Raw genomic sequence first — 15,898 nt, forward strand, 5'->3', positions numbered from 1 at the left:
TCGAATGTAACACAATTTCTGCGGTTGCAAGACGAAGTAATATAGCCTTGAATTACGGCGGAAGAAGAAAGAGAATGGCAGGACAATTTGCGAAACGGAGAGAGTAAAGTCGTTTCTGAAGATTGACTAGCTGGGAAAGTATTCTCGACACATCTAACGAAGCATAGCGTAGATCCAGTGACGGATGATTTATTGAAAAAAGAAGAGGTCAACAACACAAACGTGCCTTTCAAATCGCAATGGCTGTCTCTGAAGGCGATGATAATGCAGGAAGAATATCAAAAATTAAAATGGAGAAAGCGACCGGGACGAACGGGGCCCGGAAAGAACACCTCTGTTGTATGGCGGAGTTGTAGAACGGTGGGAGATGCGCTCGCGGTCGGGCTGGGGGCAGGGCTCACCAGCTGCCTGGGGGCCTGGGGCCAGGGATGATGATACTCAGCCACTCATTAATAATATGGTTCTAAATGGTCGGATGGCGGCATTGAGAGTTCCCTCCACTCCACTATTGTTGAACATGGTGAATCTCTCGACATTGGGCAAATTCAAAATCAATGCTTCCACACTAATCTATCGAGATAGTAAAAATCCAAATAATATATCGGCGTATGCACATAGCATCTATACGATGCCACCATCCAAGATTCTGTGCCTTCCGTCCTCAGCTATGACTTAGGTAGGCATATCACTAGTTAACTACCTAATCCACTAAGTGACTAAACAGTTAGCCAACCAGTCAATTGAATTGTGGTTAGGCTAGGCAGCCGCATTCAAGGTTGCGATCAAAATAAGTTGTTGTAGTTTTCCCCATGCCATCGCCTTCAATTGAATCAACTATTCATACCCACTGATTTACCATCGAAGGTCGTCACCCAACAGTCGGTGGAAATTGATTACCATCAAGCAATATCATGAACCATCATCGCTGGGTATCAATTCAAAAAAAAAAAAAGCAAAATCATCCTCCGAGATGGTGAGCAAACGTACGTCGTTCCTTCATGACAAGCACAGCGTAAGTCATAACAAGGAGAGCAGTCAATATGCCCTCACTCTTGGCATGAGAAGCCCTCAACTGCTTCGGAGGAATTGTCGCCAGTAAGATCTAACCCGGCTTGAAATAGCCTTGCCTGCTCGGATAACATATGCACATCAACCCGTAGATCGAAATCTGCCAAAAAACAGAAACTGACTTCGAGTTTCGACAGCTCACGTTCGGTCACTCCGCCAACCTTAGCAACCCGACTATGTGGATAACTTAGGTCTTCCAGAGTTTTCATTGCAACTCGAAGCCCCGCAAGAACTAGACGGTGCATATTCCTTCCATTGACTTGTATCACTTTCTCAGTATTAACCATTCTGGTGATATACATGCTCGTAGCCAGATAAACGCCTGTGGACATGGGGCAATATTGGTGAAGCCGTAGTAGGTAATCTTTCAGAGTGATCGGCGGCACCCGCTTCGAAAGAAATCTCTTGGAAAGCACGCTCTGTTGAACAAGGTCGTGTCCCAATTTTCCATCATTGGCTCGAAAGCAATGCAATTCGGAAGCTCTAATGGGCGTGGTCTCGCCACTAGAGATGTTGTCACCGGGTGTCCGAACACCGGGAGGTGCGGCGAGTATCTGAGAACATTGTGGATCTTCCGAGGATGATTTCAAGAGGATTTCGATGCTAGAGCACAATAACCTCAGTGCAGTGCTCGGAGAGATTCGGAAAACATCGGCTGCAAGCCAAGCCTTCGAGTCGTGCCCAGTGCCAGCGTGTAGACCACACCGATCGGAAATCTCTGCTAAGGTTGTAATAGCAGGTAGACTTTTAACCCTTTCACAATCACTTCTTGGATGATTCATTGTGAAGTGCTGCATGGAAATGCAGAAACAAGCGTGGTAGTATGTAGAGCGGCCTTAAACCTACAGGCGAAGATGAACCTCTCAGATAGGGATGGCATGGTATGACTGAGTCCAGCAATAAATATACTAGTCGAACCACATCAAATGATTGTTGAACCCGAGTATAGATTATGTCTGGAAGCAAGAGAGGTATGATGGGTTTGTGTAAAGGAAAAGGCGAGTCCTTCAGTCAGTAACAACGTTGAGGAACATATGCTAACTGCTGCAGGCGCAGTCGACGTCTCGGTCAACTTCTGATCGATTTTGGTGGAAGGGCCGTTTCACGGAAACTGCATGTCAATGGAAAAGTCAACGACAGCTTGAAAGACCAGATAGAAGCCGAGGAAATATGTACGATCAATCGTCCTCTTTGCGCGGCAATCCATCCAAAACATAAACAAATGCTGAATCTGGCAGACTTGCTCAATATGAGACTGGACCGGACATTAGTTCGTCCGGTTTCGTGCACCCAACCCCCCTTCCACTTTGGTTGCCGAACACCTCGTAGGGATGGCATCTAGTTAACCCCAAATTGCTCGGGACTCGCAGAAAGAGAATGCTGGTTAGATTGACAGTCATTCTCTACGATGCAAACAATCTTGAAACATTCGGGTTCTCATTCTATTTCGCTCATCAATTGTCGAGCTTAGGGATTATGACGAGAGCCACGAGAGCAACACTAGTCTTCATACTAATCTGGAGCTTCACCCGCTCATGGACAGTTCAATAAGACTCGTACATATGCAAGAAAAAAAGTTCTTTATCACATTTTGTATCAGAATCATGTCTTAGACATGAGATACCTGTCCGTCCCATCTCTTTAAGAAATTTTCCAGGCATGAATCGCGTCTAGAAAGCAAACCAGGCTTCAGTCTCTTCTCCCTTTCCTGAACAAGTTCTAGTTCAGCTTCAAGTTCAGAAAGCAGGAGCTTATGGTCAGCATTGGAAAGTGACGCCTTGAAACTCGAACTGGTTTGCAGACCAGGCAGAAGAGATTGGATTGCCGAATCGGTAGGAAACAAGGCCGCTTTCAGTGGCGAATCTGCAGCCAAGCCATAACCTTTGGAAGACTCTACCAGATTGCGTCTCTTTTTCTGCATAAATTTCAAGGGCCCGCCTCTTGCTCCGCATAATAAGTTGTCCATGGTCAACCCCACTCTGCGTATCAAACCTGCGAGAGCTTGGATCTCGAAGAGCGGGACACAATGGCTTCCCGAAGGAGTATGTAGAGACGCTGCGCGTGCGACTTGAGTCTTCGATGTCCTCCGCTTTGAAGCAGATGAGACCAGAAGCAGCTCGCCTATTTCAGTCTTATATGCAGCAGTAAAGGCTTCAAGTGTCCCGCAAGACGAGTCCTGCTCCTGTAATTTCCTAGTACAGTCTCTCGTAGTCAGTACCATCTGCGAAAGAATGCCTCCGAGCTGCAAAGATAATCAGCAGTTGCGCCCAATTTTTCGACGAGTGACCTACAAGGTGCAATTTCTGATTCGAGAAAGCACATAGCGCACCGTGATGTGATTGGATTTCGCGATGTATGGGATCGACAAGTTGTTGTCTAGTAGACAATTCTGCAAGGATGCCAATCTCAGAGTACAATGACTCCAGCTCTTCTTCTAGGGCTTCCGATATATCGAAGTCTTCCCGTGTTGTCTCGTTCTGCATCACCACATGGACCTTCTGTACAATTTCCAAGTATAGGCGATCAAGACGGTGCTGTATCTCTCCAGCGACATACTGAGCATGATGTACACCCAGATCCGTAGCCTGCCTGGAGATAGAAGCATCATTCCCAACATACTCTATCCCGTGAGCAGCTCTTTCAAGGTGTGTGAGGGATTTTTCATCGTCCTTCAATCGAGTAGTCAGTGAAGAGAGTAATCTTCTCCCTTCCGTTGCTACCTTCTCCAGTTCCGATTTGACGTCAAGTTCCAGTTCAAGAGAGGTTTCAAGAAACTGAGCGGACTATAAGCAAGTAGCTCCGGATTTCGGTTCACCCCACAATTAACTCACTACGGCTGTAGCAGTCTGCCTCCCGGATAGAGTCTTCGAAACCAATCTTTCTGCATCCCTCTTAAGCCCGAGCTCTTTTTTTTCCTTTTCATGAAGCTGTCTGTTTATCACTTCGAATTGTGAAGAGAAGATGTCCTTCTGCCGTAGGATTGCGGTCGTAGAAGCGTTAAGTGAATCGATCGCTTGCTGAAGTTCTTCTTCGAGAAATGGCCGAGTTGCGCGCGTACTTCGATTGTTGAGGAGTTTGCTCAGGGTACTCGATTTCTCGAGAGTACAATATCTACAGGCTCAAGAAGAAGCAGGAGTCAGTTAATCAAAGGTGGCTTTTGGTCATGTACGCAGGGCGTGGTGGGTACAATGTAAGCTCTTCTTGTGACAATAGTAAGTCGCTGGTGATATGTTCCGTCGCCCACTTGGCATGAGCTGCAGCGCCTCTCGCATTACTGAAGACTGACAAGAACTTATTTCGATCAATCGGGATATTGCGCTCCTTAAAAGTATTGATGATAAGATGTGTTGACTCCATTGGATTGACTGGGTCGAACATCGGTACGTTGGCTCTGCAAGTCAGCCGCACACGGGCTAGAAATAGGAAGCATCGGTCAACATTGGCAAGCCTCGGCACATCATTTTGAGGGTCAAAAAAGGGCCAAGCAAACCCCCATTGTTCCCCACAATCCGACATACAACATACTACCTGCTGGAAAAGAAGTGGCTGCATATAAGCGGGCGAAGAAACCAAAACGAGAACGAAATTCAAAACCGTTGCTGAAAATTAAACCTAAGTATAACTTTCCTCTCAGTAGATACCGTCTAGTAAAGAATTTATTTGCACAAAGTTAATGTCTAAGAAGGTCTGCTACAATCGACCTTCACATCCACTATGGACATAGCACGAAACGCCCTCTCAATAACTACACCAATCATGCATCTGACCCACCTTGCGGCTCAATCTGAGGGTAATACCATGTGCTCACGGCTATAATCACGTATACCAAAACACACAGACCCCCTTCAAGGTAATTTGATTTACCGTCACGGAGGAAATTGCCGACAACCAGAATAGATAACACTACCAGAACAATCATGAAGATCTCGAAGTTCAGGCCCAAGTCTTTCCCTAGACCCCACCCAACAATCACTGCCAAAGGCGCATTCAGCAAAGCCGTCTGAATAGATGGCCCGAGGCAGTGGAAGAGAGCGAAATTGATCTGATTGTCCCTAAATAGACAGTCAGCAGAGGCCGCAAACGAAAAGCTTCTGCAGTGGGTGGTCGGGGCCATCCAAAAGATCCACTTACCAAGCTTCATCAATTGCAGTTAAATGCTCTGCCGCCTTTTCGACCAAAGGCACAAGGATAAGGCCCACAAAATTGTCGGACACCCCTCTATCGACAATATGCTCGATTTCTTCTACCAAGAAGACTGCTGACATGCAGACACAAGCGAGGGATGCTGCAATAGCGATGAAGCATTCGACTAGAGTGAGCTTTGCACGCTTCAATTCCTTTTCCCTGTCCTCATCCTGATGCTCGTCGAATTCGAGGACTTCGTCAAAAATGCTGTGGTGACTATGGAGATTGTAGAATAGATACCTTAACCGGTTAGCAGGATGCTATAGACATAAGTGCTATTGCAGACATCCACCTACATCAGGAACGCGACCAGGAGGATCACTGCGGTGGCTCGACTGATGATCAAAGTAGACTGGTTCAGTTGTGCTGGTGTAATCTGTGTATGCGTTGAACTGCTACTCAAAGCAGAATAGAAGGCACTGGGAATCAACAGACCGAAGCCTGCTACCAGCAACAGCCCGGATCCTACTTCACTCACGGCTTCATGAAATGACTGCTCCTCCCGCGTAATACCACCAAAAAAGAAACAAAGGCCCAAGCAGAGTAAGAGATTTGCCAGCACAGAACCCAGAATCGCAGCCTGGATGACTGGGATGAGGTCGCCGTTTCTATCATTATGAATCAGAACCATAAAGAGAACAATCTCCACCACAGAGCTTAGTGTTGTCTCCAGGAGGACGCCAAACACTTTAGGTAGCTTCTTCGCAAGCTCCCCCCCGGCAAACCCGAGCAGATTAGCGGAGGGTACCATAGCTATGTAGTTGAGGGCGAACACCCAAACATGCAGGTCTGGCCGTGCAAAATGGATGGCGATAGCAGCTGGGACAAATGGCCAGAGCACGTTGACAAGCATGGACAAGGTACACGTGCTTCGCAAACAGACCCGTAGGAAGTGAACGGGGTGAATACCAGTTCGGCCGCTTTCTCCCGCGGTATCGATGCGAAACAACCCATAGTGTCGTTTACGGGGTTGTTTATTATGCGTAGGAAGCACTGTACTGTCTTGCGACCCGACAGCCACGTGCATAGGATCTGGCGATAGGACCCCGAGGGCACCTTGAGGACCTTCCCGTCGCCCGGATTGCGGACGCTGGCTCATGTCGCTGTAAATCGCGTAAATCCTGAGGGCCGTGTACACAAGCGCCCTTAGTTGATATTCACCAACCGCGTGCTGAAATTTTATGTTCTATGTTATGGTAAAGGGGAGGAGGGTATAGAAAGACTAGGCTCGCACGTCTTATTACTGACGAACAAGAGCTGACATGATCATGAACATCGGAAGCCGGAGGTAAAAAGGAGGCAAAGAGGAGGCAAAGAGGCGGCCAAGAGGGAAGTAATCCTCAAAAAGATATGCAGGTAGTCTTCGAGACTGGGGCATGATGGGCTAGAAGTCCGCGCATATATACATATAGGAAATGAAGATTTGAGACCTCAAGACCAAACAAGGGTCTTGGCAAATGTGTTGGCAGCTGGCGAAAGGTCGATCGTACATAGTATGAAGTCTAGTTCTATCCTGGTCCCACGCGGCTGGATAGTACTGTACAGTACTCCGTAACTTACTTCAGACTAGTAAGTTACTCCTGTGGTCTAGCCTTCTAGATCGGATCGGGCTCAGACAGTCAGCTCCAGCTGAGCACTAGCCGGACCAATTTTCAAATACTTTTTAGTTGATCAATCGTGCCTACACAAGTTAGTTAGGTAATATAAGTGCCGGTGAGAGTTCCTAGAATGGTCATAATTATTGTCCAGCTTTGTTTTCCCGAGAGCACTCCGTTGCTAAAGTTTTGAAGCCGAACAGGTCAAACGCCAGTGGGCGGACCTTTGAGCATACTCAAACTTGGTTGGAGTAGAAGCATCTCGCAACGTACAGTACAGTTGTACAGTACAGTACTGTAACCCAGTGGTGCCCGCCGCCAAGATGAACACAGCCACAGCAGCAGTGCCCAGACTCATCCCGTATCCATACAGTACATATATAAGTTTAATACGGAGTGAACACTTGATTACTCATATTGTGAAAACAGGCTCTTTGTCCATGATAAGCCTGAGCTGACCTCGAGGAACTCAACTGAGTAAAACTGAGCGTGGGCTCCTGGATCTGAAGATGAGCATGTTCTGCACGCCATAATGAGTATGCTTACCTATTTTACTGTTGAGCTGGAAATGAATGTCTGACAGAAGTCCAGCCGACGGCTACGGCTACCGTCGGACGATAGGAGGGATGGGAAGAGATTACGAGATTTTTATCCGGATTTTCTCATAGTTATTCCCTTCCCATTCCCTCAATTTTGCTACTTTTCGCATTTCCTGTCTTTGTCTTGGTGTGTGTTTAGACTTATCCCACAGAGTACAAATTTCAATCTCCCTTATTACTTTTGTTCCTTCTCAATCGTGATCCCTTAATATCTTCCTACCCTTCCCCTCTCGCATTATCCGGAGTCGGCGCTCTTCTCTCAATCATCAGCTATGTCCTCTATAACCGCTCCCGCCGTTCCTCCGGTGGCCCTCGAGACCATCACTCAGCACATTGGTAATACGCCTCTAGTACGGTTGAATAGGATACCGCGCAGCTTGGGCATTGAGGCCACGGTGTATGCGAAACTAGAAACTTTCAACGCAGGGGGAAGCGTGAAGGACAGGATTGCCTTGCGCATGATTGAAGAGGCAGAGCGGTCGGGGCGCATCAAGCCCGGTGATACTTTGATTGAGCCTACTAGTGGAAACACGTACGTCACCTCAAGCCTTCGCTGCATTTTTCTCTCCGGACAGCATGAGCCTAATTAGAATTTGTTTTTCAGTGGTATTGGTCTTGCTCTTGTCGCCGCTGTCAAAGGTGAGTCGTCTTGCTCGGACCATTTGACCCCAAGTCTCAGGTTGTCAATGTCTAACCCTTCTGCTGCGTTTGTATAAGGCTACAAGACGATCATCACTCTGCCCGAAAAGATGTCTGCTGAAAAGGTCGCTGTGCTGCGAGCCTTGAATGCCACCATCATTCGTACACCCAACGAAGCTGCTTTCGACTCTCCCGAATCTCACATCGGTGTGGCGAAGCGCCTTGAGAAGGAGCTTCCGAACGCGCACATATTAGATCAATATGGCAACGAGAACAATCCGTTAGCACATGAGTTAGGGACAGCTGAGGAAATCTGGACCCAGACGCAAGGACAGATCACGGCAATCGTTGCCGGTGCAGGAACCGGCGGAACTATCACCGGTCTAGCTCGGGGCTTAAAAAAACATAATCCCAGTGTTCAGGTCATAGCTGCTGACCCTCATGGTTCGATCTTGGCTCTCCCTGCTACGTTGAATCAGGAGCATCTTAATGAGCCCTATAAAGTGGAAGGAATCGGCTACGACTTTATTCCCGAAGTCCTGGATCAGAAACTCGTCGACAAGTGGTACAAAACTGCTGATAAGGAGTCTTTCCAGTACGCTCGTCGCCTAATTGCAGAGGAAGGGCTTCTTGTTGGCGGAAGTAGTGGTAGTGCCATTGCGGCTTTGGTTCAGGCCGCCAAAGACCAGAGATTCGGCAAGGATGATGTGGTAGTTGTAGTCCTACCGGACAGCATCAGGAGCTACCTTACTAAGGTATTTCAATGTTTCCCATGCAGCTATCCAAGGTGGTCATTATTCTAACTGATTATAGTTTGCGGATGATGACTGGCTTGCTGCGAACGGGCTCCTGGCAGCTCCCGCCACTGATGCAGCATCTTTGTCTCCAACGCTAAAGCCGCAAGGACAACAAGATGCATTTTCCGGCTCGAAGGTCAAAGCTTTGAGACTCAAACCGATTACCACGGTTCGGTCGAACATTCCATGTGAAACCGCCATTGAGATGATGCGTGACAGAGGTTTTGATCAACTTCCTGTCTTGGCAGCCTCTGGGAAGAAGCTTGTTGGGCTTCTCACCTTAGGCAACATCCTGAGTCGGCTTACCCACGGACGTGCTACAGGGAAGAGCCCTGTGGCGGATGTTATGTTTGATTTCAGCAAAATACCTGAAGTTGTCACAGATCCCAGAGATATGGGCATGGCGAAGCCCCAGAACGCGCAACAGATAATTCAGATCAAGAACCGGAAATTTGTTGAGATCACCATGGAAACGCCCCTCGGTGTGTTAAACCGATTCCTGGAATGGAACAGTGCAGCCGTTGTTACCGAGAGAGGCGAGAACGGAGCAATGAAGCCAGTAGCAGTTGCCACGAAAGTCGACCTGCTAAGTTGGATGCTTCGTCACAAGGAGAGTGGCGCTTCAGAGTCTCAATAGAAACAGTCCTCTCACATGCTGTCTGTCTTGGCGCGCGATTTCGTCTGGGCTATTTTCCCCTCTTTGCTAATAAGCCTAGGCCTGCTATTACCATCGGCCGCTATACTATTATATCCTTAATGAATAACGGGGAGTTGTGGAGTATATGGTGGAATCTGTGGAGATAGTTCCAAGACTGAGAAACGAAATATGACCCTTTTTTTTCCTCTTTTCTAGGTTTAAGTTCACATGCTGTTGAGTTGTATAGGGTTGGCATTACCTTACAGAGCCAGAACTACAATTGACCACATCAGCGATCGCCAGTTGTTGCAATCTTCCTGTACGAGATGTAATTTGGTATAGCTCTTAGAAGATACCTTCCAATACTGGCACTATGGTGTGTACTCTTTATTGCGATAGCATTTCAGATTGATAAACTGCCAGTTCAACTCACAGAGAAATCTGGCCTTCAATGAGAAGACTGTTTCAGTGACGGCAAATCTTTTCTGGCAAGTCAAACCTGAAATCTACCACCATCTCAGTAGGATCAAATTAAATCATGAAAGTAGTCGGACTGTACAGCTAGTACCTGTTCAAGGTGCCAGAGGGTGCTCTGGCACTAATCATTGTTGTAAGGCCCGCAAGTACTGCAGCTTGCATGCTAACGTTAAAGCCGGATACTCTGATCTGTGATTATAATAACACTCTCATCTCAAATATATTCTGACTAAGAAAACCCAAGACCTTGAATATCGTTCCAGGGCCAGCAACATTGATATAATGTTTGGATCAAGAATCACGGTCACCAGTCCCGATCGCAAGCTTGAGCTGAATATGTTTATCATGTATTAGGCACAATTTCATCATGTTTCAGCCCCCGTGAACTTATAGGAGAACACATTCAAGACGAGTTTACCTCAGCTAGTCGTCTAGCTTTGGAATAAAGGACCCTGTCCAGGACTGATGCTACACTTCCATCCCTGAAGCTTATTGCGAATCGCGATATAGCTGAGAACATCAGCTGCACGTAATATCTGAAAGCAAGCTGGCCCCCTCCATTATACTCTTGCAACGACCCAAGATCACCGTTTCTATACACGACAGACGCTAAAGCTAGATAAGGCTAGGACTTCAATAGGCAAGACATGACAAAATATCCTTGAGCAAGTGAACAAATTGGTCAAGAACCATCCCTACATCACTCATACCAATTCTCTCAACCTTTCCTGCACATCATATTTCAATGCTGTTCGATGCCAACCTAAAGGAAATGATAGAGGGGTGCATACACATATGATCACTAAGGCTGTTCTTCCCATCTCTTTGTCCAGTATATTGACAAAGTATGCCCATTGGCTCATGTGACTTCTGGGACTGATGACATCTCGCCGGCAATGATAGACCTCCTTACAGGCATTGACCTATCCATTCCTCCCATTTGCGCACACCAGATCCAAGATTGCTCTCCTCATCGCCCATGACTGCTCCTCCGACAACGTCTACTACTATACCGACTTCGTCTTTCAAAGACTGGAACGAGAATCTATCGCGAGGGTCGCTGCTGCCTAGAATATCGTCTTCACTGTCGGCAAGGCCAGCGTCAACACTAGCATCCAAAAGATTTTTGCTCCGAGAGCTCCGGAGTCTACTAATCTCATCCTCCAATTTCTCCCGCACGGATCCAGGCGGTAGGGCGGTGAAGAGGTCTTGTTTGTTGGCAGCCACAAGCACAGGAACTCCAGACGCTGCTTTCTTTCCCCCACTCAAAGCACGTCTCTGAAGGATCAAGAGCACATCGTACAAGTAATTGGCTGTATCCCGTAGGATTTCGGGATTGGCAAGTACTGCGGTGTCCACCATGTACAAGACTCCACGCAACTTCGACTTCGCATCCTTTGAGGCCGACATGGAGAGCAACTGCGAAATAGCTTGGGATTCACGGAGTTTTCCATGACCAGGAGTGTCCATCAACCGATATTTGACCGGGTTTTTGGCAATATCCCTCAACGAAGTGTCATTCACCGATCTATAGCGATTTGATGCGGTCGATACTGAGGCGGGAAGGCTGATGGTAGCCGCAGTAGATGTTTGGGACGTATGAGTGACTCGAATATCTGTACGAGCAGGAGACGACTTTGCTTCGAGCTGTTACTCATGAGGAGTGTGTCAGCTAGACGTGGGGGGGAGAGAAAGAGCCTTCAAGGAAGTCAGACCAGAGTCAAGAGAGCGGTCTTTCCAGCCCCATTAGGGCCCAAGAGCAAGAAATTGCTAGACGGTGGAGATGCAACCGTTCGGTAAAAGAGAAGATGCAATAGCACGGGCAGTCCAAACGCGATGAAGACCGTAATAGCAATCGCGATAGGGCTGCCGTCGAGCAAGCTAGTAGCTATGCCTTCTAACGAAACCCAATCCCCGTGCGAACGCATTTCGATTGGATGCGCCCGTGGGATAGAGGTATCTCTAGGCAGTTGAGACAAAACCTTTGGGGCCGTGACAAAGGAGGAGCGCAGTGGTTGAGAGCAGGAAAAGAGGAGGAGCAGGGCGGAGAGATACGAGTGAGCAATTAGAACATACGTAGCTAGATGGATAAGATTAACTCGACTGGAGTGGGCCCTTTCACAACCGACGCTAAGACCGCCTTCATCCGAAAGGGTCAGGAGAGTTCTCAACCACCGTTCCATAGTCTACTTGGTAGTCCAGTCTACCTACCCTGGTAGTCAGGTACGTATACCACGCTTGGTACAGTAGGTAGCAAGATCAAAGCTGGAGGTAAGCTTAGTGGGTTTCCTAGGGGAGGGAGTGATGACTATAGGTTGGTACCTGTCCATATTCAAGAAGTATCATTACTCGACTATACAACCCTCATTGAAAAGTTCATAAGAGATGGGGTTAGTGTACGGAGTATGAAGTTTAATCATGGAGAGTACAGTACGTACTAGGATGTCAATATTTGACTACCTGACGGCCATGATCCCACTACGTGCCCTGTTCCTTTTCGGGAGCGCGTTCCTTGCTGCCAGCCAGGTGCAGAGGGAGCCAGCATACCGTCGATTGCAGGGGCAACGCAAGGGCGCGTCCAGTTCTCAACTCATCAAGTCATTCTGTTTGTTCAATCTCTGTCTTCCAACTTAATGTTACAGGCGAACTCGCAGAATCATCGCCCTCTAAAAAACTGAGCTCCCCTTGTGTTTGTTTCCAATTTCCCTCTCTCTCTCTCATCACACTATGATGGTCAGGCACTTGATATTGTTCCTTCTCGCTGCGTTGTTTCCACAAGCACTCGCAGATGTGGAGTTTGTGATTCCAAAATCCGGTGCCGTCCTACAAATCGGGGATGTTCTTATGGCCCAGTGGAGAGAATCAGGAAGGCTTCCCCCGATCACTGACCTCCTACACTACGATCTCTATCTCTGCGCCGGCGGGGAGGTAGCGGGCACTTATGTGGGGCTCCTGTCTCTACACATGATTTATGTATCTATCGGAAGTCGACTGACCACTGCGGGTGCTGCAGGAAGATGTAGCTCTGCTGTCGAAAGGAAACGTTTTTGCGAGGGGTAACTCAATATCCTTCACGCTCGACCCCAGCTTGAGGGAGACGGATGCAAATACATAGTAAGGAGTATATAGCAGGGTGCATCTGCTGTGCCACGCCATACCATCGAGTGATAATGGGCCCCCCATTGCTAACTCTGCCATCATTGACAGCTTTCTAAAAATTGTCTCTTGGGGCACGGGTGCCTCCGTCATAAATGTTTCTGAGCAGTTCACTATAACTAATATGACCGGTCCTGTCTCAACATCTGTCTCGCACAGCTTGCCTCCCACAATTAACGACTCCGCACTTTCGGATTATGAAATGTCCAGACATCATGAACTACGAAAGAGACAAGTAGAAGAGGCTCTTACAGTCCCATATCAGTTGCAGACCGGGCCTACCAGATATGCGCCAATGGCCAAGAAGCCTGCAAGCACAATTCCAGCCAAATTGCCGACTCCCCAATTTGCGGCAAGCGCATATACCATCGCCACAACATATCTCCCCCCAGCAACCGTTCAGGTCACCCTCTCCGCCTCTGTGACATACTCCGTGGCCAGTATTGAGAATACTGTATGTTTTGAGATGTTGCTTGCCCTGGCAGATGTCCTCTCAAGTGTGGTGTGACCTCGAAAATTGAGCTAACGGGATCCTGTACAGGCCTCTCCCGCACCACATTTGCACGACGCACAGATGAAGCGATTCTTAGAAAGATGGAAAGACTAAATTCGAAGTCTCGTAACAGTGTTCAGCACCATCTCAAGAGACGTTGATCTCCCCATCGTATTGCTCATGTCTCAATCGCTGATCGGGTCATTACCGAGCACGTCTCGTGCACCTTCCGGGCAACCAGCTTCAAAGGTTTATAAGATTGACCGGAAATTGCCCATGTTATGATAACGATAAACGGTCGTTCATTCACTAATCAATCTGGAATCAAGAAAGACCAGGTAGATCATGATATCGTTGCGAGATCGCATCAGTAACTCTTGTCAATTACATAAAACTAGGTAACCTTAGCCAGGAATGGTAGCACCATGATATTCAGTCTAAGTGAGCTTTTCGGCGCAGCTGTATTGCTTGATTATTAGAATGGGAGAGGGGGAGGAAAGGCTAGAATCCTACGGAAAATAGGGTGTTCAAGTGTTCGATGAATGTAATGAACAAACTCAGTACCAGCGTCTAGCTTGAAACTTTGGTGGGATCTACCGGCCTGAGCTGTCATCGATCTGCAAAAAGGCAATATTCTCACGGAGCGCCACATATTCACTATCGGCATACCCGAGTAGAGTTTGGATTTGTGTGCTCCTGTGACCCTTAACGCGTTCAATCTCGATACTGCCATAATTGACCAAGGCACGTCCAACTTCCTTGGGCTCTTGTCCATGATGAAGGAATTCGCCATCGAGAGAGTCGGGAGAAACCTTTCCAATCACGACTAACCTTACCACTTCTTGTTGAGAGAAGTGACCTTCCACCCCGATTACACCGGCGGGTAGCAGACTGGCCTTTTTCTGAAGAGCACTATATGCGCCGTGGTCTATATAGACTGTACCACGAGGCTTCATTCCGTGAAGAAGCCAAAATGATCGGGATTGTATCGGATTCTCTGATGGAATGAATCGCGTGTGTAGCGGAGGCGAAGCTCGAGAGCTGCTTGATACCTTAGAGCCCTCGACTGGCTCGGCCACTGCATCTGTTACAATAGACCTTCGACTCTGCTGTTGGAGATAATTGACAATATCATGCACATTTCCGGGCTTCGAACTCTTGGTGATGATGGTCGTTACACCAGCACTAGTTCCAAGCTTTGCGGCGACGATCTTGGTACTCATACCCCCGGTACCTAAAGATGATCCAGCCGATGATACATCTGCTTCCAAGGTTGAAATATCCGTGACAACTTCGATAGGGCGCGCATCGGGATTTGTACGGGGATTGGCAGTATAGAGACAATCAACATCCGTCATCAGGAAGAGGTAATTGGCCTTGACCATCGCTGCTGTGATCGCTGATAGCGTATCGTTGTCACCAAATTTGATTTCCTGGTAAAGTGAGCATGACATTCCGCGACGCAATGGGTGCGGACAAAGGGTCAACCTACGGAAACAGCCAAAGTGTCATTCTCATTGACAATCGGTATTACACCCATATCGAATAGTTGCGAGAAGGTATTTTGAGCATTTATGTATTGTGTTCTCTATTGTCCTGTTAGAGATGGCGAACATTCTCGTTAGTGGACAACGATGCTTACATCGGCAATATCGTTCCTAGTTAACAGGATTTGCGCAACTGGGAGACGCAGGTGCGCAAACAGACCATCCCAGAGACTCATCAGCCTACACTGACCAACGGCAGCCAATGCCTAGAACACCATGGTCAGTACTTGTGAATCTAACGCCTGCACAAATCAATTCCGTATTGTATACCTGTATCCGAGGTAAGTGTTTAGGTCTCTCTTCCACATCCATCCTTCGCAAACCCACACCAACAGCGCCCGACGAAACAAGAACAACATTATGACCTTCTTTGTGAAGCTTGGAAACTGTTTCGACTATGAGCGTAAGGATGGACAGTATAGGTTCATGGGTGTTCTCGTCTACTATGGAACTGGTTCCTGCGCATCAAGTTCTCGTTAGTTTCTGCCTTCGGTCAACCATTGCATAATCCGCACCCAGCTTGATGACAATGGTCAGACGCTTAGAGACCATTGTGATTTGAGACTCAAAATATTGAATGCTCAGCTCCCAACCATGACTATTGCACAGTGCTACTGTGGGGCGTCAGAAGTTGTTAACTTGGGCTCTAGTTATTGCTGTGAGTCAGCTGCAATGACCCGCAAAGACACCCTTTTCTGTCACTAC

At 47.7% G+C, this 15,898-nt stretch overlaps 7 protein-coding genes across 7 annotated transcripts; 2 read left to right on the forward strand and 5 right to left on the reverse strand.

Moving 5' to 3' along the window:
* Positions 1-831: 831 nt before the first annotated feature.
* On the reverse strand, positions 832-1,550 carry BO82DRAFT_358700 (putative cyclin-dependent protein kinase complex component). Its single transcript, XM_025636363.1, has one exon. It carries the CDS (start codon positions 1,398-1,400, stop codon positions 1,047-1,049), a length of 354 nt encoding a protein of 117 aa, XP_025487149.1. The 5' UTR covers positions 1,401-1,550; the 3' UTR covers positions 832-1,046.
* Positions 1,551-2,506: 956 nt separating this feature from the next.
* BO82DRAFT_346034 (uncharacterized protein) lies at positions 2,507-4,425 on the reverse strand (the record flags this gene model as incomplete). The annotated part of the gene is made up of 4 exons (XM_025633735.1): positions 2,507-3,310; positions 3,360-3,842; positions 3,900-4,179; positions 4,256-4,425. 4 exons carry the CDS (start codon positions 4,423-4,425, stop codon positions 2,678-2,680), a joined length of 1,566 nt encoding a protein of 521 aa, XP_025487150.1. The 3' UTR covers positions 2,507-2,677.
* A 397-nt stretch (positions 4,426-4,822) lies between these two features.
* On the reverse strand, positions 4,823-6,280 carry BO82DRAFT_294994 (hydrogen/calcium exchanger domain-containing protein; the record flags this gene model as incomplete). Its single annotated transcript, XM_025631842.1, has 3 exons — positions 4,823-5,120; positions 5,200-5,493; positions 5,550-6,280. 3 exons carry the CDS (start codon positions 6,278-6,280, stop codon positions 4,823-4,825), a joined length of 1,323 nt encoding a protein of 440 aa, XP_025487151.1.
* Positions 6,281-7,719: 1,439 nt separating this feature from the next.
* On the forward strand, positions 7,720-9,964 carry BO82DRAFT_346040 (cystathionine beta-synthase CYS4; the record flags this gene model as incomplete). The annotated part of the gene is made up of 4 exons (XM_025633736.1): positions 7,720-7,979; positions 8,052-8,086; positions 8,165-8,841; positions 8,900-9,964. 4 exons carry the CDS (start codon positions 7,720-7,722, stop codon positions 9,518-9,520), a joined length of 1,593 nt encoding a protein of 530 aa, XP_025487152.1. The 3' UTR covers positions 9,521-9,964.
* Positions 9,965-10,552: 588 nt separating this feature from the next.
* Positions 10,553-12,061, reverse strand: BO82DRAFT_386965 (signal recognition particle receptor subunit beta). The gene is made up of 2 exons (XM_025638273.1): positions 11,713-12,061; positions 10,553-11,644 (listed from the first exon to the last, which is right to left on the reverse strand). Exons 1-2 carry the CDS (start codon positions 11,923-11,925, stop codon positions 10,907-10,909), a joined length of 951 nt encoding a protein of 316 aa, XP_025487153.1. The 5' UTR covers positions 11,926-12,061; the 3' UTR covers positions 10,553-10,906.
* Positions 12,062-12,227: 166 nt separating this feature from the next.
* BO82DRAFT_320796 (putative beta-1,6-glucan biosynthesis protein (Knh1)) lies at positions 12,228-14,056 on the forward strand. Its single transcript, XM_025632721.1, has 4 exons — positions 12,228-12,940; positions 13,011-13,111; positions 13,205-13,607; positions 13,695-14,056. Exons 1-4 carry the CDS (start codon positions 12,725-12,727, stop codon positions 13,758-13,760), a joined length of 786 nt encoding a protein of 261 aa, XP_025487154.1. The 5' UTR covers positions 12,228-12,724; the 3' UTR covers positions 13,761-14,056.
* Positions 13,829-15,833, reverse strand: BO82DRAFT_346047 (glutamate 5-kinase). Its single transcript, XM_025633737.1, has 5 exons — positions 15,709-15,833; positions 15,464-15,651; positions 15,289-15,399; positions 15,139-15,234; positions 13,829-15,079 (listed from the first exon to the last, which is right to left on the reverse strand). The coding sequence occupies exons 1-5, from the start codon at positions 15,743-15,745 to the stop codon at positions 14,240-14,242; spliced, it is 1,272 nt and encodes a 423-aa protein (XP_025487155.1). The 5' UTR covers positions 15,746-15,833; the 3' UTR covers positions 13,829-14,239.
* Between the last annotated feature and the right edge of the window lie 65 nt (positions 15,834-15,898).

The sequence above is a fragment of the Aspergillus uvarum genome (assembly GCF_003184745.1).
Source record: "Aspergillus uvarum CBS 121591 unplaced genomic scaffold BO82scaffold_75, whole genome shotgun sequence".
In the NCBI taxonomy this organism is placed as follows: domain Eukaryota; kingdom Fungi; phylum Ascomycota; class Eurotiomycetes; order Eurotiales; family Aspergillaceae; genus Aspergillus; species Aspergillus uvarum.

Coding starts and splice junctions, on each gene's coding strand:
- BO82DRAFT_358700 (XM_025636363.1), bottom strand. CDS start 1,400: ATGTCCACAGGCGTTTATCTGGCTACGAGCATGTATATCACCAGAATG.
- BO82DRAFT_386965 (XM_025638273.1), bottom strand. CDS start 11,925: ATGCGTTCGCACGGGGATTGGGTTTCGTTAGAAGGCATAGCTACTAGC. Junction 11,645..11,712: donor AGACCGCTCTCTTGACTCTG/GTCTGACTTCCT, acceptor CATGAGTAACAG/CTCGAAGCAAAGTCGTCTCC.
- BO82DRAFT_320796 (XM_025632721.1), top strand. CDS start 12,725: ATGATGGTCAGGCACTTGATATTGTTCCTTCTCGCTGCGTTGTTTCCA. Junction 13,112..13,204: donor GAGACGGATGCAAATACATA/GTAAGGAGTATA, acceptor CATCATTGACAG/CTTTCTAAAAATTGTCTCTT. Junction 13,608..13,694: donor TGGCCAGTATTGAGAATACT/GTATGTTTTGAG, acceptor GATCCTGTACAG/GCCTCTCCCGCACCACATTT.
- BO82DRAFT_346047 (XM_025633737.1), bottom strand. CDS start 15,745: ATGGTCTCTAAGCGTCTGACCATTGTCATCAAGCTGG. Junction 15,235..15,288: donor CTAGGAACGATATTGCCGAT/GTAAGCATCGTT, acceptor ACAGGACAATAG/AGAACACAATACATAAATGC. Junction 15,080..15,138: donor ATGACACTTTGGCTGTTTCC/GTAGGTTGACCC, acceptor TCACTTTACCAG/GAAATCAAATTTGGTGACAA.